Source organism: Dipodomys merriami, unplaced genomic scaffold (assembly GCF_024711535.1).
Source record: "Dipodomys merriami isolate MVZ:Mamm:240054 unplaced genomic scaffold, mDipMer1.0.p SCAF_11, whole genome shotgun sequence".
Lineage (NCBI taxonomy): Eukaryota > Metazoa > Chordata > Mammalia > Rodentia > Heteromyidae > Dipodomys > Dipodomys merriami.
The window spans coordinates 16,401,786-16,426,231 of record NW_027202382.1 but is presented as its reverse complement, the minus strand read 5'-3'; the positions used below and the strand labels follow the sequence as shown (position 1 = coordinate 16,426,231).

The 24,446-nt window shown below is 45.8% G+C and overlaps 2 protein-coding genes across 4 annotated transcripts in view; one reads left to right on the top strand and one right to left on the bottom strand.

The window, feature by feature from the left end:
• The window catches only part of Fbxo10 (F-box protein 10), a 46,645-nt gene extending 42,656 nt beyond the window's left edge, over positions 1–3,989 (top strand). For all 3 annotated transcript variants that reach the window (XM_070010068.1, XM_070010071.1, XM_070010063.1), the window contains one exon: positions 2,304–3,989. In XM_070010068.1, the coding sequence (XP_069866169.1) occupies positions 2,304–2,478 (175 nt within the window). In that variant the 3' untranslated portion in view covers positions 2,479–3,989. The remainder of the gene's footprint in view (positions 1–2,303) is intronic.
• Positions 3,990–6,212: 2,223 nt separating this feature from the next.
• Polr1e (RNA polymerase I subunit E) lies at positions 6,213–22,026 on the bottom strand. The gene is made up of 12 exons (XM_070010084.1): positions 21,872–22,026; positions 21,228–21,331; positions 20,084–20,160; positions 18,626–18,711; positions 15,879–15,937; positions 15,068–15,212; positions 12,701–12,808; positions 12,003–12,099; positions 9,912–10,045; positions 8,814–8,895; positions 7,866–7,997; positions 6,213–6,895 (listed from the first exon to the last, which is right to left on the bottom strand). The coding sequence occupies exons 1-12, from the start codon at positions 21,945–21,947 to the stop codon at positions 6,736–6,738; spliced, it is 1,260 nt and encodes a 419-aa protein (XP_069866185.1). The 5' UTR covers positions 21,948–22,026; the 3' UTR covers positions 6,213–6,735.
• Positions 22,027–24,446: the final 2,420 nt, after the last annotated feature.

Here is a 24,446-nt window from a genome sequence, read left to right as displayed (position 1 = left end):
GTGCCTGACTTCTTGTGAGGAAAAGAATCAAGGATGATCCAGGCACCCGTGGCTCATGCCTGTATTTGTAGCTACTCAAGAGGCTGAAATCTGAGAATTGCAGTTCAAAGCCAGCCCAGGCAGGAAAGTCCACGAGACTCTCATCTCCAAAAACTGGAAGTAAAGCTGTGGCTCAAAATGGTAGAGTGCTAACCTTGAGCACAAGAGTTCAGGGACAGTACCCAGGCCCTGAGTTAAAGCCCCACAACTAACAACAACAAGAAAAAAGAATCAAGGATAGGTACTCTCACATCTTAGCTCTGTCATTAGCTATGTGATTGTGGGCAAGATATATAACATCTTTGAGTCTTACTTAGTAAACTTTCTTTAAAAGAACTAAAGTTGTAGAAAATTATTTTTTTAAACGTTTAATTACTGGATACCAGTGGCTCATGCCTGTTCTAGCTACTTAGGAGGCTGAGATCTGAGGATCACAGTTTGAAGCCAGCCTGAGTTCAAATAGATCACCAAGAAGCTCAGTCGAGCTCTGGCTGAAGTGGTAGAGTTTGCTAACCTTCAGCATAAAAGCTTAAGGACAGTGCCCAGGCCCTGAGTTCAAGTCCCAAGACTGGTGCATGAGTGCGTGCACACACACATATAAACACACACACACACACACACACACACACACAAATTTAATCAGAGAATCATCTTTTTAACATCTCAAAAAAGTAATAGTCATAATACAGTGATCCCTCACCTATGACGAGAGTTATATTCCAAAGACTGCTACGATAGGTGAAAATCTGAGAAGTAGCAGCCTTAGTCATCCCTCACTCATAGGTCACTTATGGGGGGGGGGGTGTCTCTACAATGTAGCTCCCGAAATAGGTGAGGAGTCACTATTTATGTATTTTTTCAAAAATCCATGATACTGTGAAGCTGTAATAAGTGAACCACGATATAGCAGGGGACAACTGTAAATCAAAATGTGCAGTGACGTGTACTTGAAATAACAAAGGTTTGAGTCAAGGTTCTGTTGTTTTGTTTCAGTATCTGTAGAATGAGGAGACTGGACTCAGAAGGAAGCAATTTAAACTATTAACTCCATTTATCAGGATTCCAAGCATAAGTACCAGTAGGAACAACTCAGTTTAACTGAGCTGAAATGAAACATGCTTTCATGAACAGTGGCCTCACATATTCAGCCTTTTGACTGGTCACTTGGGGAAACCCAGGGATGTGGTCAAAGGTTGTATTTGGCACCTCCTCCCCACTGACCTCCCCTACTCAGGTCTGGTCCTTACCCTCTACCTGCAGTACCAGCAGAGCTGTTTTAACTGTTGATGGATGAACTGTTTTGATTGGTCAGTGCCTTGCTCTACTGCTGTAGTGACTATTACTATCATGTCACACCTGCGGTATTGAGTCTGTTTCCTGATGGATCTCCCTGCCCTTGTTGCCCCTAATCCTGCCAACCTGACCTTCCTAAAAGAGAGCTCCAGGGCCATTCCATTCAAAAGCAAATATCTTTGCTGGCTCCCCATTCTTTGTCTTTTTCTAGTGGTATGAGAATTAGACCACAGAGCCTTATACTTGCTATGCAAGTGTTCTACCACTTGAGCCACATACTGGATCTCATTTTCTAGTAATGATTGTCACACTGTATTACATACTCATGTAGATAGGTTTAGAGAAAGTCCCTCATATAGGTATGGTCTATTATTCCTTAAGTTATTTGTAGTATTCTCCTGGTGTACCATTTACATTATAAATTGTCCTCAAAATAGGAATTTTAAAATATTAAAAACTAAATGGAGCTGGGTGCTAGTAGCCTGTGCCTGTAATCCTAGCTATGCAGGAGGCTGAGATCTGAGGATCAGTTTAAAGCCAGCCTGGGCAGGACAGTCCATGAGACTCTTATCTCCCATTAACTACCAAGAAGCTGGAAGTGGAGCTGTCTCAAGTGATAAGAACACTAGCCTTGAGCAAAAAAGATCAGGAACAGCTCCCAGGTAGTCCCTAGCACTGGAGAGCGTGAGAGACAGACAGACACATCCACACATCTACACCAACTAAAGGGAAATTCTAAATTCCCTTCTATTGTTGAGTAGTTTTTATGTATAGAGGAGGGCAGTTTACCCATTCATCAACTGGGCATTTAGGTAGTTTCTAAGTTTCTCACACCCCAGCTCTCTGGGCTGTCACGACCTGGGATTGGAACCCTAGGACCCTAGGACCCAGTGAGTATGAGGCAAAGATGATTGCGGGGAACTCAGGTGCTCTTGATCTCCAATTTTACAGCCTCCTCCTTGCACCTGCAGGTCTGATACATGGCGCCTGGTGAACCCCCCAGCACGGCCTCATCTTGAAAACTCTCTCAGGGGCCCTTCTGCAGCCCACGGTGGGCAGAAGGTGGCGGCCATGGCAACCAGGATCACAGCCCGTGTGGAAGGTGGATACCACAGCAACCGTAGCATCTTCTGCACCATCCTGTAAGGGTGGAGACCCAACAAAGGCCCTCAGACTGGAAGTAGTGCCTGAGAAGACTTGTAGGCCCTCCCCTCTTAATCACCGCCCCCCCTGGAAAAGCAGGTCCCAGGCCAACGTATCTCTAGACCCTTCAGATCGACCAGCCTCAGCACGAATGAACTTGGAAGCACTTTCCAAGGAGAAAAAGGAACGGAAGTTAGAGGTTCCCAATCACGCCAGCATTTAGAGATTATGAAGAGTTGGGGAAGCACCCTGAAGCTTTTATTGAGGTCAGGATTCTTCAGTTACAGGAAACCTTGCTTTATACACACCAAACCAGGGAAACACAGGTAGACTTCAGATTCTGGACCCAACCCTCTTTGGTTCCCTCCCGGGGTTGCACAGCCTCTTAACTGCCTCTGGAAGCCATGGCTGCATGTGGCTCACTGAACGATATAGACTTGGACGTAGCTTTGTGAGCGGAAGAGGAGCCTCTCTTAAAAGGCTGCCCGGGGATGACATGGGAACGTGCTACAAACTGGCAGGTGACAAGATGGCTTTCTTCAGGTATGTAGACAGGTGCTAGCTTGGGAATGCAAGAAGCTCGGGACATTAGCTCCATGTTTGCCACAGGGTCCCCTGTGAGCGCACACAGCAGCTGTCCCTCCTGGCTCGTTTGTCCAGATGGAGGTGCCTGGGTCTTCAGCTGTCCACATCCTTATGGGTGACCACCTGCCTTTACTCACCCCATCATGTTGCCTATTCTGTGCCTTGGCTCAGCTTACCCCATCCTGGCATGCCCTTCCCTGCCATCTCCTGGTGTGCAGGCGATAGCTCAGACACTGCCATCTCTACCTGGTTCTCCCCCTTGCTCCCAAGGGCCGTGTCTCCTCCTCTGAACCTCAGCAGCCCTTCCTCTGTTCCCTCAGGGCACTGAGCACTTTCTGCCTTGTTTCAAAACTATTCGGGTCCATACCCAGCCCCACCCACTTGCCTGTGAACTCTGAAGGTAGGGCCATTTCTGACTGTGTCCCAAAGTCCCAGCCAGAGCTGAGTTAAGGTTAGTGGCCTGAGTGAGGCAGCCAGCTCCCAAAGGGCTTTACTAACCTGTACTGTGAATGTTCCAGAAGCAGGTGGGCTTGGACCCTACTGCCTAAGGGGGCTGGATGCAGGGCCAGCTCTGCCTCAGTCATCTCCCTCCTGCTCAGCCCTTAATGCAGGGCCTTCCTCAGCCTGTTGGGGTCACTGTCCTATCCTGGTCCTGATGGCTTCCCAGGCTGGTTCTGCCAGGCCCTCGGTGCTGCTGTGTTGGGTGGGTGGGAGCGCAGGAACCAGGAACACTGGCTTCTCCCTGAATTCTCTGGACACGAGCACTGGTCCCTCCATCCCCAGCACTGTTCTTTGCACTTGGTGGCCCCAATGTGAGTCGCTGTATAAAATGCTGCCTTTGTTATTTTGTAAAAAATGACTTTTCTGTGAACCAGGTACTTATGAACATCTCAATAACCAAAATAAAGTTATATATTCTTTATTTTTAAAAAAGGTACTTTTAATGGGTGTCCTTTTTTGGTCTGGGCATTTCCTGATCAGATGCAGGGGCCTGGCTACTGTCCCCTCTGTAAGGGACGGGAAAATCCCAGGGGCCTCTTGTCAAGCCCTGGCTCTAACTCGTGACATGGGTTACACCTCTCAGAGGCTTAGTGTGTCTGTCACTCCAGTCCTCCCTGTCCCATCTCTGTGATGACCAGCAGTAACAGTTCCTCCTCAGCATATCAACACATCTTCCCAACTAGTTACTCAGTGGCTTATAGCTTTTGCTAATCTATAGTGTCTTGGAGAAGCTAGTAGTTAATACCATTTTTTTTTTTGGTGTGTGTGGGGGGCAGGTTTACTTTGTTGGGTTTTGTTTTTTCTACAAAAGCTGCAGATCAGACCCAGCTTTCATGAGCACTCTACATAAGCCACATTCCCGTCAGTAAGCTGTCTCTGAAGAAATCTTCATAGAAAATTGGTTTAGCTCTCTGCAGCCTGCTCCTGAGCTGAGGACGCTTGCCTTGTTTTGACCCTTTCATCTGGGCAAGAGTCTTTTGGGGGCTATTCCAAATTTCTTATATATCTTCCACATCATGTCTGGAGTTATATTGTCCACTATGTATCTATTTTTTTTTCCAGTACTAGAATTTAAAATGACCTTGTACTTACTTGAACTGCTTGCTCAGCTGGTATTCTACCATTTGAGCCATGTCTCCAACTTAGCTTTTTACTGGTTGTTTTGTTTTTTTCTGCCCAGGTTAGCTTTGAACCATAATCCTCCAAATCTCCAGAATTAGGACTACTGCTTATTACCAAGCTACCAGCACCCAGCAAAAGTACTTTTTTTTTGGTTGTGGGGCTTGAACTTGGAGCTTGGGCTCTGTCTCTGAGCTCTTTCACTCAAGGCTAGCATTCTACTTTGAGCCACAGTGCCACTTTCCATTTTCTGGTGGTTAACTGGAGATTAGAGTCTCATGAACTTTCTTGCCTGGGCTGGCTTTGAACTGCGATCCTTAGATCTCAGCCTCCTGAGTAGCTAGGATTATAGGCATAAGCCACCAATGCCTGGTTTCTGTGATGTTTTGAACCAAGATGTGCTGCCAGGATACATATGCATTAAACCCTTGGCTCACAGAATCAATCAGGAACAAGCCATTATTCACAGCTGCCTTCAGGAATGAGACATTTCATTGTCAAGTCGTTCTGGCAAGGCTTGTATCCAAACAGCAGGTGAAGACACTGGGTAAGATCAATGCTTTCCACACTATATTCGTCTCTGGTCCTCTCCACTTGGCTGATCTCTACCCTTTTCTGTGGCCTCAGCCAGATAGAAAAACTGGGATGATCACTGCCTGATCTAGCACCACTTCATTACAGCAGACTAGAACATTGGCTATTTGGCAACGCCAGTTAAATGGCAATCCACAGCTCCTTGTAAAACTGGAAGCTACCTTGCTATGATAAAGCTTCACCACATACTACTTTCTTTATAAACCTTCATCTGTTAGGTTTCATTTAGATATCAGCTTGGGGGACCTTTTGCCTTGAGTTCCCCAGACCCCATCTTTCAAATCTCCACACATGAGCCAATGTGAGAACTGCCATTCACAATTGTGTCAATACCAAAGGAGGGAGATAAAGTCCAATCTGAACATCACTTTATACTTCTGCATATGGAGGTGTGTCTGGAGTGCTGACATCTGTTTTGATATCCATGTCAAAGCTAAGCTTTTTTTTTTTTTTTGGAGACAGTCTTATTATACATCTCAGGCTGGTCTCAAACTTATGATTCTCCTGCCTTAACTCTTCCACACATCAGGATTACAGGTACCCATCACCATGCCTGTCCTTTTTCCCCTTTAAAAATTTAAGTGGAGCCAGGCACCGATGGCTCATGCCTGTAATCCTAGCTACTCAGGAGGCTGAGATCTGAGGATGGTGGTTCAAAGCCAGCCCGGGCAGGAAAGTCCGTGAGACTCTTATCTCCAATAAACCACTAGAAAACCGGAAGTGGCACTGTGGCTCAAGTGGTAAAGCGCTTGCCTTGAGCTGAAGAGCTGAGGGACAGCGCCCAAGCCCAGAGTTCAAGCCCCATGACCAACAAAAAAAAAAAAAATTTAAGTGGAATGGGAGCAATGCATGGTGATACATATCTGTAATCTAGCTACTATAATCTCACCAGGGGAGGACTAAGGTTTGAGACTGGCTTAGACAAAAAAACAAGACACTGTCAAAAAAACAAGCTGGGTATAGTATTTTACAAACCCAGCTACATGGTAAGTACACACAGGGGAACCACAGTCCATGGCCACCCCTCAGCAAAAAGCATGAGACTCTATCTTAACAAAAAAGGGCTGGAGGCTAGTTCAAATAGTAGAGTGCTTGCAAGGAGCACGAAACACTGCATTAGAACCCCAGTACTAAAAAAATATAAAATTTAAAATAAAAATAGAAAGAGCCCAGTGCCAGTGGCTCATGTCTGTAATCCTGGCTATTCAGGAAGCTGAGTGAGATTTGAGGATTCAAAGCAAGCCAGCCCAAGCAAGAACGTCTGTGAGACTCATCTCCAATGAACCACCAAAATGCCAGAAGTGGGGTGGAGGCTGAAGTGGTAGAGTGCTAGCCTTGAACAAAAAGCTCAGGAAGAGCACTTAGGCCCTGAGTTCAGGCCTCAGCACCAGCACAAAATAAAAATCGAAATGAGCTAAGCAGCTATAAGGTGGTCAAATGCTTCACCCAGAAAGTACACATCTACATAACTTTCTTCCTCTTTGACTGGTGTTCCAAAAAATAGGCTGGAGGCAGTGGGATGGACAGAGTACCCAGTCTATGCTGCTCCTCCATGCTGTCTGCCAGAGGTAGCTTGCTTTTGGAGATCTTCAGCCTCATGGCTTTTGCTATCTCAATCATCCTAAGGAAAAAACAAACAGAACGAATGTAGAGAGGGACTCCTCAATGTGCAGGAAGAAGCCACACAGTTGTGCTCCAGGTTATGAAAACAGAATCCCGGAAGTGGCCAGCCAGAGCAAAGCCTCTGCAAAGGGACATACAAGATGGCCCTGTGCACCCCACCTAGGGCATTCAACAATTTCATTTAAATGTGCTAATGTTGGGAACTATCCATGCAGTGACAGAAAACCAGGTTCTCTAGATTTCTAGTAGTAACTATCTTTACCATCTATAACCACATGATAAAAACAAGGATTCAGTTCTTGCTAGACTATGACTGGCTGGTGGCTGTTCATTTGGATTTTCCACCTCACTGCCAGTCCCTGGAACAGTCCCACTGAGAACAGTGGGAGTGCACACAGAAGTGTTATCCTGGCTCTTTTGGAACACAATCTATGACTTTGGGTGTCAGATGCCCCTCAGTTACCCTCTGAATTTCCCCCTGACAGGTCACCTCTCCAGCTCTTCTCATCCCATCAGTGAAGTTCAAATGTGTCCTTGACAATCAGTTCTACCCTGCCTTGAACACCTCAAGTCCCTTCTGAGAGAGCTCTGCTGGCTTAAGCCAAAGGTGGGCTCACTTGCACTCCTAGGTATACTTCGAGAACCACAGAGAATCCCCTTCCACGGTGACAATTCAGAGATCAGGAGGGTCTCAGTTATTCAAGAACAGAATACTCTGGAAAGGCTGATTGCAGCCTGACTCTGCTGTGTTTGTGAGACTTGGGAAGGACATTACTTTTTGGAACAGAGAAATCAATGAGATGAGTGACTAGTGCTGTGCCATACAGAAAGACTCAAAATGTCTAGCCACTCATTCATTCATACATACATAGCAAATTGTCCTTTGTCTCAAGTTTTTCCCATATGACCCCACTGCACTATTCCCAGTCCCTACCAGTGGTGCCAACAATACACTCTGCTGTGCTCACCTTTTCTTGTTGAGCCTTAAGTCCCTCTGTAACACTGTCAGGTCAATCTGGAAGTTGTTTATGTGCAAGGCAAGAAGGATAACATATGCGGTGATCTTCGCCTTCATGGAATTTGAGATTAAATTCTGTAAACTGCAAAACCAGGCAGGGGCAATACAAAGAAAATTATGTTACAAAAGCAAAATAGGACCATGAAAAATAAGCCTGCTTCCACTGTGTTTAACATCTTCCCAAGCAACATGTCCTGTTTTCCTTCTATGGCCTTAGTCACAAGGAAGTCAAGCTAGGAAGTGGCACTGTGACTCAAGTGGTAGAGCGCTAGCTTTGAGCACAAAGAGGCTCACGGAGAATGCCCAGGCCCTGAGTTCAAGCCCCACAACTGACACGCACACAAAAAAAAGTCAAGCCAGCATTTCCCCACAGTGGGAGGGGGAGAAAGCTGTGTCCACTTTCCCTAGGTGATGTTGTAATGTCACACTGGTGAGTTTGTGTCTGTCTGCTCAGCAGAGGTGGAAGAAACAGTCAGCCCAAACTCAGCTGCTGCTGCTTTCAAGTACACCCAGAAGCAGGAAACAAATGGCTACAAGGAAGGACCAGGGATGATTTGAGGGTCTTCCCCAAGTCACCACACTGGCACGCCCTTCCCTGCACACTGCCTTTCTACAGAACACTAGTTCTGTGGGGCATCAAGAATGGCCCCTCAGAAGTATAGGAAGTGAAGTAAGTACCAGGCTTCCCTGACCTGAAGAGAAAGTGAGCTTTTCGAAGGGGACAGTAGACTAGACAGCAGAAGGCCACTAAATAGTAGTGATCTCTACACTGCATCTCTGTGGATGTGGAACTGAACCTGAGCCCAGCCCTCACTTGCTTTCTTTCTCCTTCACAGGCAATCCCCCTACCCCCCCACCCCCCAGCCCTCCCCGCACCCTGCCTAACAGAGCTCCTGACCTGCCATTGTTATAAGACAAGCAGGTGAACTGCTTTAGCAGTTTGGAGGAGATGATGTGGGGAATTCCGGGTCCCAGGAAACCTAGAATACAAATTACATTTGATTACTTTCTCAAAAGTCATCAGGTCCCGCTGGGCGCTGGTGGCTCACGCCTACAATCCTAGCTACTTAGGAGGCTGAGATCTGAGGATCATGGTTCAAAGCCAGACTGGGCAGGAAAGTCTGTGAGACTCTTATCTCCAATAAACCACTTGAAAACCGGAAGTGGTGCTGTGGCTCAAGCAGTAGAGCGCTCGCCTTGAGCTGAAGAGCACAGGGATAGTACCCAAGCCCAGAGTTCAAGCCCCATGACAGACAAAAAAAAACAAAGAAAAAAAAAAAAAGTCATCAGGTCCCAACCTCATCCATGAGCAGAGAGAAGCCAATGGCCGTAATGACCAGAACCATGTGGTTAGACAGGTGAGGGCTCAAGATTCAGAAGAGCACTTTAAAAAATGCAAACATGGTCAAGGCTTTGGTGGCTCATGACTATAATCCTAGCTATTCAGGAGACTAGAGATCTCATGATCACAGGTTAAAGCTAGCCTGGACCAAAAAGTCTGAGAGATTCATTCTTCTCCTATTAATCAGCAAAAAGCCAGAGGTGGAATTGTGGCTCAAGTGGTAGAGTGCCAGCCCTGAGTGAAAATGTCAACTAAGAACACAAGACCATGAGTTCAAACCCCAGTACAGGCACCAAAAGGTAAGTAAATAAAAATAAAACACCAAACAGGCCCAGGCAGGAAAGTCTGTGAGACTTATCTCAACCACCAGAAAACCGGAAGTGGTGCTGTGGCTCAAGTAGTAGAGCTCTAGCCTTGAATGAAAAAGACAAGTGAAAAAGCTCAAGGCCCTGAGATCAAGCCTCAGTACCAGCACAAAAGAGGGGTGGGGGTGCAGAGGGGAGACAGGCAGACCCAGAAGAAGAATCTGGCAAATCCCCCAGCACAGCTGCTGCACAGCAAGACTTGGACACATATATCCCACTTTCTTCCCTTTTAAGAACTAGAGACAAATAAGGAGGAGGAAACAACCTAAACAGAACATCTTGGGCTTACTTTTCCGCTTTATTACTTTCTGAGTTCGAAACTTGAGGAGGGTATCTAGGAACCATATGCATCGGGCCTGGCGATCTCGGCTCTCTTCATTTGCTGGCAAAGCCTTCAGCGCTTCTAGGACAAAGGTGCAGTGGCTGAGAGGAAAAGGAGTAAGTGTCAGGGTACGTGGGCTCACACTACTCCAATGAGAACAGAGGCATCCCACCCCATACACATGTCAGCTGATGAAGGGCCACCCACACAACAGTCCTTACAACACTAGGGCCACAGTTCAGTGTGGGTGCTGTAGAGGGCCAGATAGTATTTAGGCTCCATAGGCCATACAGTCCCTGCTACAATGACTCAATTCTGTGTTGCAGTGCAAAAGCAGCCACACACATATTACTTACATGCGCGAACAGGGCTATGTTTAAATAAAATTTGACTTAAAAACTTTGGTCACAGGCAGCAGGCCAGACTTAGCACGTGAGCTCATTTACTGACCTCTGCAGTAGAGGAAAACATAGTCTCTAAAAGTCAGACTATGTGGATTTGAATCCCCTCTCTGCCACTTAATGGTTAGGACAACCTCCTTTACAACTCTATACCCTGGTTTCATCTATAAATTGGGGCCAGTAAGCTGGGTAATGGTGGCTCATACCTGTAATCCTAGCTACACAGGAGGCTAAGATCTGCAGGATCAAAATTCAAAGCCAGCCCAAGAAAGAAAAGTCCTAGATTTCATCTCCAATTAACTACCAAAAAACTGGACGTGGAGCTATGGTTCAAGTGGGAGAGTGCCAGCAAACAGACTGAGTAATCTCAAAGCCCTGAGTTCAAACTCTAGGATTAGTCCTCCTTCTCCCCCCCAAAAAAAAGATACTGAAAGATTGAAAGTAAAGCATCTGGAATAGTGCAAGTGATGGCACAGAGTGACAGCTCAGTCTGTGTTGGCTATTAATATTTTTTGGGGGGGTTCCGGTCGTGGGGCCTGAACTCTGGGCCTGGGCGCTGTCCCTCAGCTCTTCAGCTCAAGGCTAGCACTCTACCACTTGAGCCACAGCACCACTTCCGGCTTTTTGCTTTTTGCTTATGTGGTGCTGAGGAATTGAACCCAGGGCCTCAGGCATGCAAGGCAAGTGCTCTACTGCTGAGCTACCTTCCCAGACCCTATTAATATTTTTTGTGTGTGTGTTGGACTAGTGCTAAAACTCAGGGCCTCAGCATTGTTCCTTAGCTTTTTTGCTCAAGGATGGCACTCTATCATTTAAGCCACAGCTCTACTTCTGCTATTTGCTGGTTAACTAGAGATAAGACCTTTGGCTTTGAATGGAGATCCTCAGGTCTCAGCTTCCTGAGCAGCTAGGTTTACAGGTGTAAGCCACCAGTGCCTGGTGATTTTGTATGTGTGTTTGCATGTGTGATTGTGTATGTTTGTATACTCACATGCACCAGTTTTTTTTGCTCAAGGATAGTGCTCTATTGCCTGAGTCAAAGCTCCACTTCCAGCTTTTTGGTGATTAATTAGATCTCATGGACCTTCCTGCCTGGGCTGACTTTGAACTGTGATCCTTACTCAGATCTCAGCTTTCTGAGTAGCTAGGATTATAGACATGAGCCACTGGTGTTTAGCTCTGACTTTCTTAAAATACACAAATTACCTGAAAAGCTTGCCCAGCACTCTGCTACAGAGAAGCAATCCCTGTGTCTGGCAGTCTTCCCAGGCCAGCATTCAGGCACTGCTGGTGAGCATCAGCATGGACAGGACTCTGAGGTCAAGAGCTAACTCCAGTCCCAGCTCAAATACAGGACCTTTCTACCCTCTGCCCAGTTACAGGTTCCATGAACCCAGCCAACTCCCTCCCTTAAATCCACCCACCGCTCCTGAAAGTCCAGGATCAAGAAAATACTGGCTTCTTCATTTTTAAGGGCTGAACAGAAGGCTGGGGTTGTAACTCAAGTGGTAGAGTACCTCCCTAAAAAGCAGGAGGCCCTGAGTTCAAACCTTACTGCCTGCTACCCAAGGTCCTACTTCACATCTGACTCCTATTTTCCAACCTCCCTTCCCAGTGACAGTCAGTGGCAGGTAGCCATCTGCTGAAATAGGAGTACCTGTTGTCTTCAATCATCTTCAGGATTTCCTCTGATGTGACTTTCCTGAAAGTTTCTGACGGGATCTTGAGAGCTTCATACTCCGCAGGGGACAGAACTAGTTGCAGGTCAAGAACATAATTCAAGCACAATGGAAATATCCAACTAGCCAAACCTCACCTTGCAGTGGCCTGTGGCAGACAGGAGAGCTAAGGCTCGCAGAGGAGAGGGAACACAGTTCAGCAAGACAGAGCTCTGAGGCCCTAAACCCCTAATAATTTTAGATCCTAGCCCAAAGCTCATTGCCTACCTAAACTGTTTTGCCTCTCCTTCCTTATCAGAGCCACTGCTGGCATTTTCTATCCAACCAGACCTGTTAGGCAGTAAAGCTCTATGCTCCAATTCTTCAGTCTCCCCTAGACCTTGGGGCACTGGCCATCTCAGAAGTCTTACTTGATAATTTGTGGAGAGTGACCCTTCCAAGGCTAAGCCACCCTCACTGGGCACATAGCTACACATTGGCTTTGAATGCTAGGGGTAGGTCCCTCAGCTGGTGAAGAGGTCTTGTTCACCTGCCTCCTGGCAACAGCCTCAAAAGGCTTACAAATTTCTATGATGGCCACAGGACATAGACCCCTCCCCCCCTTCACAGAGTCTGGCGGTGCTAACGATCACACCACAGCTTATGAATGAAGGCAGATTTTCCTGCACAAGGATACTGTCTTCAAATTTATACACGTCTTCAGGCTTGGTTGCATCCTCATGGCAGGGAGGAAGGTACACAGAGGTATCTTGTAAGTCATCTTGAATGGCATCACTAACAAGAGCTTCCAATAAAAAGAAGACTGTGTCAGTGTCATGGTGTGTTGTATCTGGTTTCCTAACATTCTTTGCAACCAAGGCAGTTAGATCATACATGGTTCAGAACCCCCTCAAGATTGAATACTTCTGCCAAGGGGACCTAAACTGCTAGTCAGGCCGACTGTTCTAAGACTACTAGGCACAGAAGGTAGGAGCAGCATGCTTCTCCTTGGGAGCTTGTGATAAGAGTTGGGAGAGAGAGAGATGTGCTGATGATATTTACAGTATAACATCAGACAAGTTAAAAGTGAAAGATAGGGAACTGGGAAGTTGGCTCAGTGATAGAGTGCTTGCCTTGCATGCATGAGGCCCTGGATTTGATTCCTCAGCACCATATAAGCAGAAAAAGCTGGAAGTGGCACTGTGGCTCAAGTGGTAGAGCACTAGCCTTGAGCTGAAGAGCTGAGGGACAGCGCCCAGGCCCAGAGTTCAGGCCCCAGGACCCACCGAAAAAAAAGAAATAGTGACAGATAGTCATTCAGTGATTGCCTAACATGTATGCAGCCCTGGGTTTGATCCCTAGCACCACAAAAAAAAAAAAAAAAAAATCAAGAGAGAGAGATGTTCAAAATAGCCTTTAAAGGTTTAACTTACAAGAGCCTTTGCACATATTCTGAGTCTTAAAAACACAAAAAAACTAGGGACTGGAAAGGTGGCTCAGTGGTAGAGCGCTTGCCTTGCATGCCTGAGGCCCTGAGTTCGATTCCTCAGCACCACATAAGCAAAAAGAAAAAAGCCGGAAGTGGCGCTGTGGCTCAAGTGATAGAGCACTAGCCTTTAGCTGAAGAGCTGAGGGACAGCGCCCAGGCCCAGAGTTCAGGCCCCATGACCAGAATCCCCTCCCCCCCCAAAAAAAAAACTATAATATTTTCTATAAGAAGAGCCAGGTAATAAGTATGAATATACACAGGATTGGAGAAGAAAAAAGCAAAGTTCTAATATTGACTGGTGATATAGTTCAATTAATTTTCTTTTGGAGAGAGGAGGTGGAAGAGTGCTGAAGATCCAACCCAGGGCCTTGTGCAGTATAGGTGAGCACTCTACAAATCAGTTACATCCATAGCCTTTATCTATCTTTTAGTCCCTAAGAGTAAACTCAACAAAGAGTTTTAAATTTTCTTAGGCATGAAGTATGTGGTTGGCTTCCTGTGATGGCACATACCAACAATACTAGTACGCAGGGAGGCTGAGGCAAGAGGATGGAGTCTAAGGCCAGGCTGGGTTACATAATGACACCTTGTCTCAAGAAGAAAAATGTCTAAACAAATAGGAAGACATATCTCTATGTTCCCAGAGGGAGACACACAACATTGTAAAGATGCAGGTTCTCCCCAAACTAATCCCAAGTTTTCCCCCCTGTACTAAGGTTTGAATTCAGAGCCTTGTACTCTGGCTCAGATTGCTTGCCTGGCCCTGTACCACTTAAGCTACACCTCCAGCCCAGCTGTTAGCTGATTAATTAAAGATGGGGTATCACAAAGTTTTTCTACTTAGGCCAGCTTCGAACCTTGATCCTCCAGATCTCAGCTAGTAGTACAGATAGGAGCCACCAGCACCTTACTTTTAATAGATTTTTGAGAGAAATTGGATAAACTAATTAGTCACATAATTATTCTGTACCCATCCACCCCCCACAAAACTCAAAGTATTAAAAGACCCAACAGGAATAATATAGTAATCAGAAATGGAAAGATTTCCTTATAATTTCTAGAATTCCATTCTTAATAGATGAACTTTTCCTAATGATTTTATAATATGTTTGATTAAAAGCACATTTAAACAACACAATTAAGTACTCAAGCTGCTGAGAACCAAGAAAATATCTACCAGCCCCAAAAGTGAAGTGCCACCTCTGGGACTCACTCAGGTCCATTACTATCAGGGCAATCTTTTCTGACCAAAGCCTCTTTGGACTGAGAGACACGTGAGGCCTTCTGTGACCTGTGGCTGTAACCCTGCACTGAGAACAGATTTGTACATATCTGTTCCCATGCCTGTCTCCCCATCTTGATGATAAAGCCACTGATGGCAGGACCCTATTGGATATTTCTTATGCTTCTGCGAGGTCTTAAAACTCCTGGGCTCAACTGATCCTCCTGCCTCGGGCAGTTACAGGCAGCTATAACTCCCATCCCTTCCAACTGTGAAATAGGAAAAAAAAAATCTCAAGAGAAGACAAAGCTGTTTTTCCTGGGCACATTCTTACCCCAAGTTCAGCTGCTTACCATCCACACCCTTTGTATCAATGATGTTCTCTGCAGCTTTAGCTACTGCACGATTCAAAGATTCACTACCAACTTTGTTCATTCTCCTAGAGTTTAGAGATCGCTTCTGTTTGGTGGTTCCAAAGGCTTCAATGCAAGAATCCATCTGTGTAAGGCACAAACCTGGTTACAGTCACTGAGGCACCATCACCTCTCCTGTCCATCAGACACGTCACGCCAATCTACCTCATAGCACAGGTGATGGCAGTAACAGATGTGATGAACTTACTTTATAAACAGTCTCAACAACTTTTCCAGCAGTAAAGGAGAAGAATTGACTACAATTAGGGTTAGTAAATCTGTGGCACATAACTTACCATCCTGTGCCTATACCTGTACTCTTCCCATCCTATACTTGAAACAGATTATTGCCAATAGATCACTGGCTTTCCCTTGGAGCCAGAACACCCTCACACCCCTCTCCACCATGGTGCCTGAGGCAGCAATGAATGAAGAGTTAACCAATTTGTCATCCTGGGGTGAGATGACCATTGTGAAGAACCTTCTACATACAGTATAGTTAGTTTTAATATGCAAGCTTCCAGACAAAACCAGTTATTTCCTGTTATTTGGACCAAATCCTAAAAACCAGTAGACTATATCTCCAGCAGACACTCACACACAGCTGCATTTGGCTGTCCAGAAGCACCAGGTCTGCTCTCTCCCCTCTCCAGAGACCCCTGCAAGTCGGCACTGTCCATGGTCACACACTTAAGCCAGAACAGCTAGGGAGACCTGGGTTCAACACACATCTTAATTCTGTCACACTCACCTTTTCTCTGAAACTTCTGGTCTGACTCTCCAGAGCTGGTACACTCTCAAATGATTCATCTATAGAAACACAGAACACAAAAACAAAGAGAAAAAAATAGCAAAAGTTTGTAAAGCCTACATTTTTTTTTCTTTTTTTGAAATGGGGGTCTCACTGTTGTCCAGGCCAGTTTTGAAGACCTGGGCTCAACTAATCTTCTTGCCTCTACCTCTTAAGTAGCTGGGACTATGCCCAGCTCTGTAAGGTCTGTAAATGTTATTAACAGTGCTTAACATTCCATCTGTTTTAACAGCTAGTCTAAGAAAAACAAATTTCTTTATTCCAGGACTTCCCTGAGCCTAAGGTAAGTAAATGTACACTATGAATTTACTAAGGCATTATCTATTCCCCATAAGGAAGCAGACTGGGCTTTCCTGACTGGGCTAACTTCAAACTTGATTCTCAAGTCTCAGTCTCCTAAGGTTTACAGGTGTGAGTCACCAGTGTCCAGCTTCTCTGTTGTTTCTGTATATAAATATATGAAACCCACTTCCTACATTTCAAAGCAGAGAATTATTAACTTTGAGCCTACACACCCCTTGGAAATTTACAGTTGGGCATCAAGACTCAAGAGCTCTCTAAATATACATGTAAAATCTCTCTTTTTTGCCAGTCCTGGGGCTTGAACTTAGGGTCTGGAAGCAGTCTTTTTGTGTTCAAGGCTAGTGCTCTACCACTTGAGCCACAGTGGCACATCTAGCTTTTTCTAAATAGTTTATTGGAGACAAGAGTAAGTCCCATGGACTTTCCTACCTGGACTGGCTTTAAACCATGATCCTCAAATCTCAGCCTCCTGAGCAGTTACGATTACAGGTGTGAGTCACGTGCCTGGCTTGAAATCTCTTTTCTTTTTTTTTTTTTTTGGTGGGGGGGGCTCTCACTGGGCTTGAACTCTATGCCTGAGCACTGTCCCTGAGCTTCTTTTGCTTAAGGCTAGTGCTCTACCACTTGAGCCACAGCAATACTTCCAGCTATTTTGAGTAGCTTATTGGAGCTAAGAGTTTCACAGACTTTCATGTGTGGGCTGGCTTCAAACCACAAACCTCAGATTTCCTGAGTAGCTAGTATATAGCCATAAGCCACTGGCACACAGCTTTAATATTTATTTTTATATGACATGTATACTGTTTTCTTTTTGTTGTTGTTGTTTTTGGTTGGTTGTGGGGCTTGAACTCTGGGCTTGGGCACTGTCCTTGCGCTCTATCTCTTGAGCCACAGCACCACTTCCAGTTTTCTAGTGGTTTATTGGAGATAAGAGTCTCACAGACTTTCCTGCTAGGGCTGGCTTTGAACTGTGATCCTCAGATCTCAGCCTCCTGATCTCAGCCTCCTGAGTAGCTAGGATTATAGGCATGAGCCACCGGTACCCGGCTACGTATACTGTTTTGGTGAAGTATGTCTAAGCTTTGATCAGATTCTCAAAAAGTATGGAATCACTGCTTAGAGAGAATGAAATCTGAACTGATGTCTCTAAACGTACAAAGCAGATTCACAGCAATCATTGTGAACTTTCCTCCTCTCACACCCTACCTGCTAAGGTTCTCAATGATTAAGAGTTTGAGTTTAGAGATTTAGAAAACAGGAGCCCCTTGAGTATGACCCTCACACTTAAACCATTTTTAGAAGATCTCTAGTCCTCAGCCTTTTAAGATAACAAAACAAAAACAATACAACCTTTTCCAATGGATTAGAGAAAATATAGATCTTCCCCAAATTAGACACAACTTCTCACCAACCATTTCTTTAACCTAGGAGAGATTCTAAAACTTCTCCTAATAAAATAGTTAAAGATTAAGGAAGGCTGCTGGGCCATCAGTGGCTCACGCCTATAATCCTAGCTACTCAGGAGGCTGAGATCTAAGGACTGCGGTTCAAAGCCAGCCTAGGTAATAAAGACTGTGAGACTCTTATCTCCAATAAACCACCACAAAACCTGAAGTGGCACTGTGGCTCAAGTGGTAGAGCGCTAGCCTTGAGCTGAAGAACTGAGGGACAGCGCCCAGGCCCAGAGTTCAAGCCCCATGACTGACAAAAATAAATAAATAAATAAATAAAATTAAGGAAGGCTTTTGAGGGCAGAGTATGTGGTGCCTCACATGTGTAATCCCAGGTACTAGAGAGATGGAGATTGGGAGGATTGTGGTTTGGGATTACATTTCCACATATAAACTGAGCACAGTAGAAAACCACTGTGAAAGGTGTAAATAGGATCTCCAGTTCAGTCTAAACAAAACTGCAGGAACTTATTTAACAAATAATTAAAGCAGAAAGGGATGGGTAATGGCTCAAGTGGTAGACACCCTGCCTAACCAGTGCAAGGTCCTAAGTTCAAACTGCAGCAGCTCCCCTTCCCCCACAAAAAAAGGCCTTTGATGGAAAAGAATTTATGAAACATGTCCTCTAACATTCTGCACAGATCACTGCTCAACTTGCTGTACAAGCTGGTTTCTGATCCCACATCTATAAAAACTGTGAGGACAGGATCTGTTTCAATCTTGCTTACTTGTCATTCACAGCCCCTAGCTTGGTGCCAGGACATAGAAGATCATCAATAAATGCTTGCTGAATTTAAAAAGTCTAAAACTTAAAAAAAAAAAAAAACTTGCCAAAAGATAATACTCACAAAATGTGTTTTAGAAATCAAAAACTCAGGTGAACTTATCCAGCATCCCAAACTATGCAATATGACTGTGAGTCTTCGAACATACCTTCAAAAAGCGGCTGCATGTTGAACAACTCAGCATCATATACTTCCATTTGGCCAGAGGTCTTATTCAAAATTCCCACAAAGTGTCTAAATAAAAAAAAATTTTTAAAGGAATAATTCCACAAGAGATTATTTAAAACATATTGTTTTCACATCTTCTTTTTTCCTGTTTACCTTCTTTCTGCCCTAATACACCTGAAGAATGCATCAACTTGTTTGTAAGCAACAATAACTCTCTTAATCAGTTCTCGGCTTGTCTACAATTTTATCAGTCCCAGAGTTACACACTGTTCAGACTGTACAGTCTTCATGGTCAGAGGAAACCAGGGTCAGTGAAGAGTAGAGCTGCCCTAAGTGGTAATTATCAGTGACACTGCTAGATAGAAACTTTAGAATCCTCTTCCCTAACCTAGAACCTTTGATGCTACCAACTCCTTTTCTTTCTTTCTGTTTTTTTTTTTTTTTGTCGGTCATGGGGCTTGAACTCTGGGCTTGGGTACTGTCCTTGCGCAAGTGCTCTACTGCTTGAGCCACAGCGCCACTTCCGGTTTTCTAGTGGTTTACTGGAGATAAGAGTCTCATGGGCTTTCCTGCCCAGGCTGGCTTTGAACCCTGATGCTCAGACCTCAGCCTCCTGAGTAGTTAGGATTATAGACATGAGCCACTGGTGCCTGGCTCCAGCTCCTTTTCTTATAGTTGGTGCCAAGGCAAACTTTAAGAAAGCTTTCACCAATTACATTGTATATTTCAAATTAGTGAAGAAAGTTGTTTTTGGGAATAAGCTATAAATAAATAATGTAGGCTGAGTGCTGGTGGCTCACATCTATAATCCTAGCTGGTCAGGAGGCTGAGACGTGAGGATCACCATTCAAAGCCAGCCAGGGCAGAAAAGTCCCTGTGAGATTCTAATAAACAACTGAAAAAAGCTGGAAGCAGGCTGGGAAATGGATCAGTGGTAGAGCCCTTGCCTTGCATGCATGAGACCTCAGCACCACATAAGCAGAAAAAGCCAGAAGTGGCACTGTGGCTCAAGTGGTAGATACTAGCCTTGAGCTAAAGAGCTGAGGGACAGTGCCTAGGCTGAGTTCAGGCCCCAAGACCAACAACAATAACAAAAGAAAGCTGGAAGTGACACTGTAACTAAAGTGATAGAGGATTAGCCTTGAACACAAAAAGGCTCAAGGACAGTGTCCAGGCTCTGAGTTCAAGCCCTAGGACTGGCAAAAGTAAACAAACAAACGAATAATGTTATAAATAAATGAGGTCTTGAGAAAATTCAATAAGTAAAACTTTCTAGGCATGTTCACAAGCTGGTTCAAGAGCCTCTGTATCTAGAAACACAGGGACTTGGTAAACCTCCCTAGATTTCTCCAGCTGCCCCTAACTGAAAATAGTTATGTCAATGCCTCCATTATTACCCCTCCCATCACTCTTTTCATTGCCCTTCCCCTACCATTACCTGCACAGAGTGTTGCATTTGAGGGCTCCTGTCCCAAAATTGTTTCCAACGTAGGAAAGTCTATCTGTTTCAGCTGCCTAAAATGCAGAGGGAGGACAATGCCATTTACAACCAATGTTGAAAAATACTCCTTTGTCCATCTGCAGAGGCTTTAGGACCACAGTGGATTAGCACTAGACAGGTAAGGTATCTCTGGGGAAAGGCAAGAGAATCTGTGAAAGGGAAGTCCTACAGAGTGATCACTTCTAACTGGCATGCAAAGTTCTTGGGGGATAGGGATGGGAAGGCTGCACCACAGGACTGGATAGAGAGGCCTTGCATTCTCAGCACTTACAGGTATGCAACAAAGAAACTCTGCAGGCAATATTCTTGGCCCAAAGTCCAGGACCTTCTTGATCTCACCCATGGCTGCTCTTCATACATCCACAGGACCAGTGGAAATGACAGACTCACTGCCCAACCACAGCTGAGCTTACATTCTCCCTTATATTTGTCCTTACTATCTTTACTTAAAACATCAAACCTCATTTCTTAAACCCTGTCCCATCCTTCAGGGCTCAGCTCCAGTGTATCTTCTCCCAAGCAGGTTTTCTGGCAACCGGAGATTTCCCTTCCAACTGAGCTCATTTGCTGCTGCACTCTTATCTCCTAGGACCCTGGGCTTTGTATATTGTATGAGTGTCACTTGCAGCCAGTATGCACCTCTCAAAAGCAAGAGTTCTCAGATCCATGGAAATCCACTCCAGTGCTACTGGAATCTAGTGGCTAGAGACCAAAACTGCTACTAAACATCCTAGATTGCACAGGCCTGCCATCTACAGCAATGAGTTATCCAACTAAAAACATCAATAGTGTCCAGGCTAATAAACCCCGCTCTACAGTAGAAGTTCCCAGAGCCAGGCCAGGTCTCATTTGTTCCTCTAGCAGCCTCCTGCAGAGGTATACAGTGGTTCTTCAATAAATGCATGGTGAAAAATGAATGAGAAAGTCATCACTACACCAGGAGTCCTGAAACACAAAGAGGCCTATCCCCACATTTCAAATTGCTGCTCTTCAAAGTCCCTTTAAGCTACTCACGTTCTCCCACATCTATCCACACCCAGGGGCCTAAGGAGTGAGGGCAACCTGTAAGTGCAGCACTTACCAGAATCCGCTGATTCTTCTTTCTGGGGTTTTCGGAATCGTTGTTGTTGTACAATGTAAAGCGCATGTTGCCTGGGTTCTGCAGCTTCCCATTGGAGAACCGGACTGGAAGAGTGCGGCCGGACAGTGAAATGAGAGAGGATGAAGCCAGAGAGCACAGGGGGTAACTTGACTATCATTGCTTAGGCTGGAAAGGTAAGGAGCTCGGGTCCTGACGTCTAGTTCCGTTGGGAAGACAGGGTGGGGGTTGGAGGGATTCAGGGGAAGAGCTGGTCTAAACAAATGAAGAGATCTGGTCTAGGTCTAAGGAGGCAGAGGAAATCTGCTTAGTGGGAAGAGAGAAATGGGCAGGTGGGGGAGACCTGGGCCCAGCCTGGAGGAGGGGATGAGGGGATGGCTGGGATGTCCTCGGGCAGCTGGGAGGTAGCGACAGAAAGACGGCGAGATGACCGGGGGAGGAAGGGGGGGGCCACCTCAGCGTCAGGCTGGGACTGAAGGGTGAGGGTGGTATGGGGGGGGGGGGGTCCTGGCCTAGATTGGGCCGCAGAAGGCAGCTTGTCCCCGGGCGGGAGAAATGCCGAGGTGCCCAGCAGATCAAGAGGGAAAGGGTTTTGGGGAACTCTGCACCCGCTCCGCAATCTTTACCCAGTACAGCTTTACGTCTCTCTTCGGGCTCTCCACAGTACTGCCACCTCGCAGTTGGCAACACCTCCGCCGTCATCTCACCGGTCCCGCCGCCAAGCTGGGAGAGAGGAGGGAAGACTCCAGAGCTTTGGCTGGCACGCGAGAACCCGGCGAGAACTGCCGGCCGGAAATGATCAAGGCCTCCCCACCACCACCCCGGCCCCGCCCAGGACACGTGAAGCGCAGGCCCCGCCCCCTACGCGCGAAGGCACGCTTTCCACGCCCACTTCCCGCCCACCCGCTCAGTTCGGCCGGTGAGGTCTCCGCCCACACGTCGCCACACCCCCTCCTCGACCCGCCCCCCGCGAGGCGCATCACCCGGTTGGCCCAGCGTTTAGCCTTGGCCCCCAGTGTAGAAACAAGCTCTAGGTTTGGTGTGGTCGTGTTTAGCCCATTTTAAAGGGAGCATCATCTTTCAGTATTCACAAGTTCTGAAAAAAGGAAAGTCAAAATTTAGAATCCTCTGCCAGGAACTCCTCGAGGTCCAAGAGAAGGTGGCAGCTGGAGATCCGCTTCTCCGCAGAGTTCTACTTCCAGGCTTTGTCTGGACCCATGCACAGTTCTTGGTTGTGCACGCATCTGTGGTCTAGTCAACGTTGGGAAGATGGACCACTGGGAGAGGCTTGCCAAGCATGATCAGGGACTTCTGAAGTGGGCTACAAGGAAGAAATCCTAGATGATGGACTTAGCAATTCTTTTTCTTCATGGGGAGTTATCGGAGTGAGGGAGCGCAAAGCAAGGGTCTGTGAGTATGGATGCAGGCCAGAGCCAGAGCTTAGATTCATCTCCGTTCTCCAAGTTGCTGCTTTTCAAGACTCCATCCTTCAACCTCAATACCCAGCAGGCTGAGTATCTGAGGATCGCAGTTCAAAGCCAGCTGGGGAAGGAAAGTCCGTGAGACTCTTATCTCCAATAAACCACCAGAAAACCGGAGGTGGCGCTGTGGCTCAAGTGACGGAGCGCTAGCCTTGAGCTGAATTGTTGAGGGACAGTGCCCAAGCCCAGAGTTCAAGCCCTATGAACAAAATACCAACAACAACGAAACTACAACCATTAGAATATTGATAGACTACTTGCCTAGCATGTGCAAGTTCCTGAGTTTGATCTCCAGCACGAAGGGGGCGGGGAGATTGTGTGTTGAATTTAGCTGTCATAATACTTTGTCTGATTGGAAAGCTACCTTGTTTGGCTCCAACTAGTGGCTTTTATTGAAATGTTTAGAAAAGGAAAAGACAGAAGAAAAAGGGCTTGTCTAATTACATATTATTTGCTTCTCACATTGATATTTCCCTCCCTAAACTTACTTGAGATTAACAGTAGTTTTAGAATTCAACTACAGACATGGAAACAACAGCATCAATATTACCTGAGAAGTTATGTGGTATCTCCAGACCTATCAAATTGGGGTTCTTAGTGATTTAGGTGAACTTGGACCTTGAGAAGTTCTGTTGTGCCCACATGATTTCCTTTTAAGGCATGTCTTTGCATACATAATCCCTGAAAGTTCTCTGGACTGGCTGCTTTGTAGCTGAAGGGAAGAATGAAGAGTACCAAATATCTGTGGAGAGTAAGAATCCCAGAATCACCACAGGCAAGGATTCCAAGTGATGGAGATTCTATCTAGGGAAGGAAGTATTAATGCAGAGACAGCTGGAAGAAGGTTATAGTATAAATCAACGTTGTAGAATTATTTAACAGTGATTCGAAACACCCCCACAGTGTACATATACATTTATGAGCATGTAACTGATGGTACAAGATGGAAGGAGCCTTAGTCACTCAAAGGCAAAAATCCACAGTGGCTTCTTCTGGATAATCGCAGGCATAATTTACCATAAAACTTTTACTTCTTGGGCTAGGAAGGTGGCTCAGTGGTAGAGTGCTTGCCTTGCATGCATGAGGCCCTGGGTTCGATTCCTCGGTACCACATAAGCAGAAAAAGCCGGAAGTGGTGCTGTGGCTCAAGTGGTAGAGTGAAGAGCTGAGGGACAGCGCCCAGGCCCAGAGTTCAGGCCCCACGACCGACAAAAAAAAAAAAAAAAAAAAAAAAAAATCAGAGACATCCTGAGTTATTTTAGCATTTTTTCCAAGAAGGAAATCAAGTAGGGGGAAGGGAAAAAGCTACAAAATCTCTCCTCTTCTGGGGTAATATTGCCATCTGCTGGTGATTTAGAATATTGCTAATGAAGACTCGAATGAAAGCAACCCAGAGTGGTGAGCTTCACCCTACATTCTGATAACTGCTTCTTCCCCTCCCTTCTCTGGTTATTTATTGTGCCCCCTCCCTCTACCTCTCCCTATGTTTTTATTGTCCTTCTATTCTCTCCTCTATCATTCCCATTCTCTTCCTTCATAGTGCAGATACAGGTGGCATGAATACCTAGAGACATCAGAACACAACCAGCTCCTTGCTCTCCAAATTGTTCTTGTGCGTCCTACTGATCCACCCTTCTCCTGCCACCACAGCGACTTCTGGCCTCTCAGCTGTGCTGCACACACCAAAAATTTTAGGTCCTAGTTGCTGGATACATACCAA

Excerpts from the sequence above, each read along its gene's own strand:
- Polr1e (XM_070010084.1), bottom strand. The coding sequence starts at position 21,947 with ATGACGGCGGAGGTGTTGCCAACTGCGAGGTGGCAGTACTGTGGAGAG. Across the intron at positions 15,938-18,625 it reads CATGCAGCCGCTTTTTGAAG|ATGAATCATTTGAGAGTGTA; the intron begins GTATGTTCGAAG and ends GTGTTTCTATAG. Across the intron at positions 6,896-7,865 it reads TTAAGGCTCAACAAGAAAAG|GATGATTGAGATAGCAAAAG; the intron begins GTGAGCACAGCA and ends TTTTTTCCTTAG.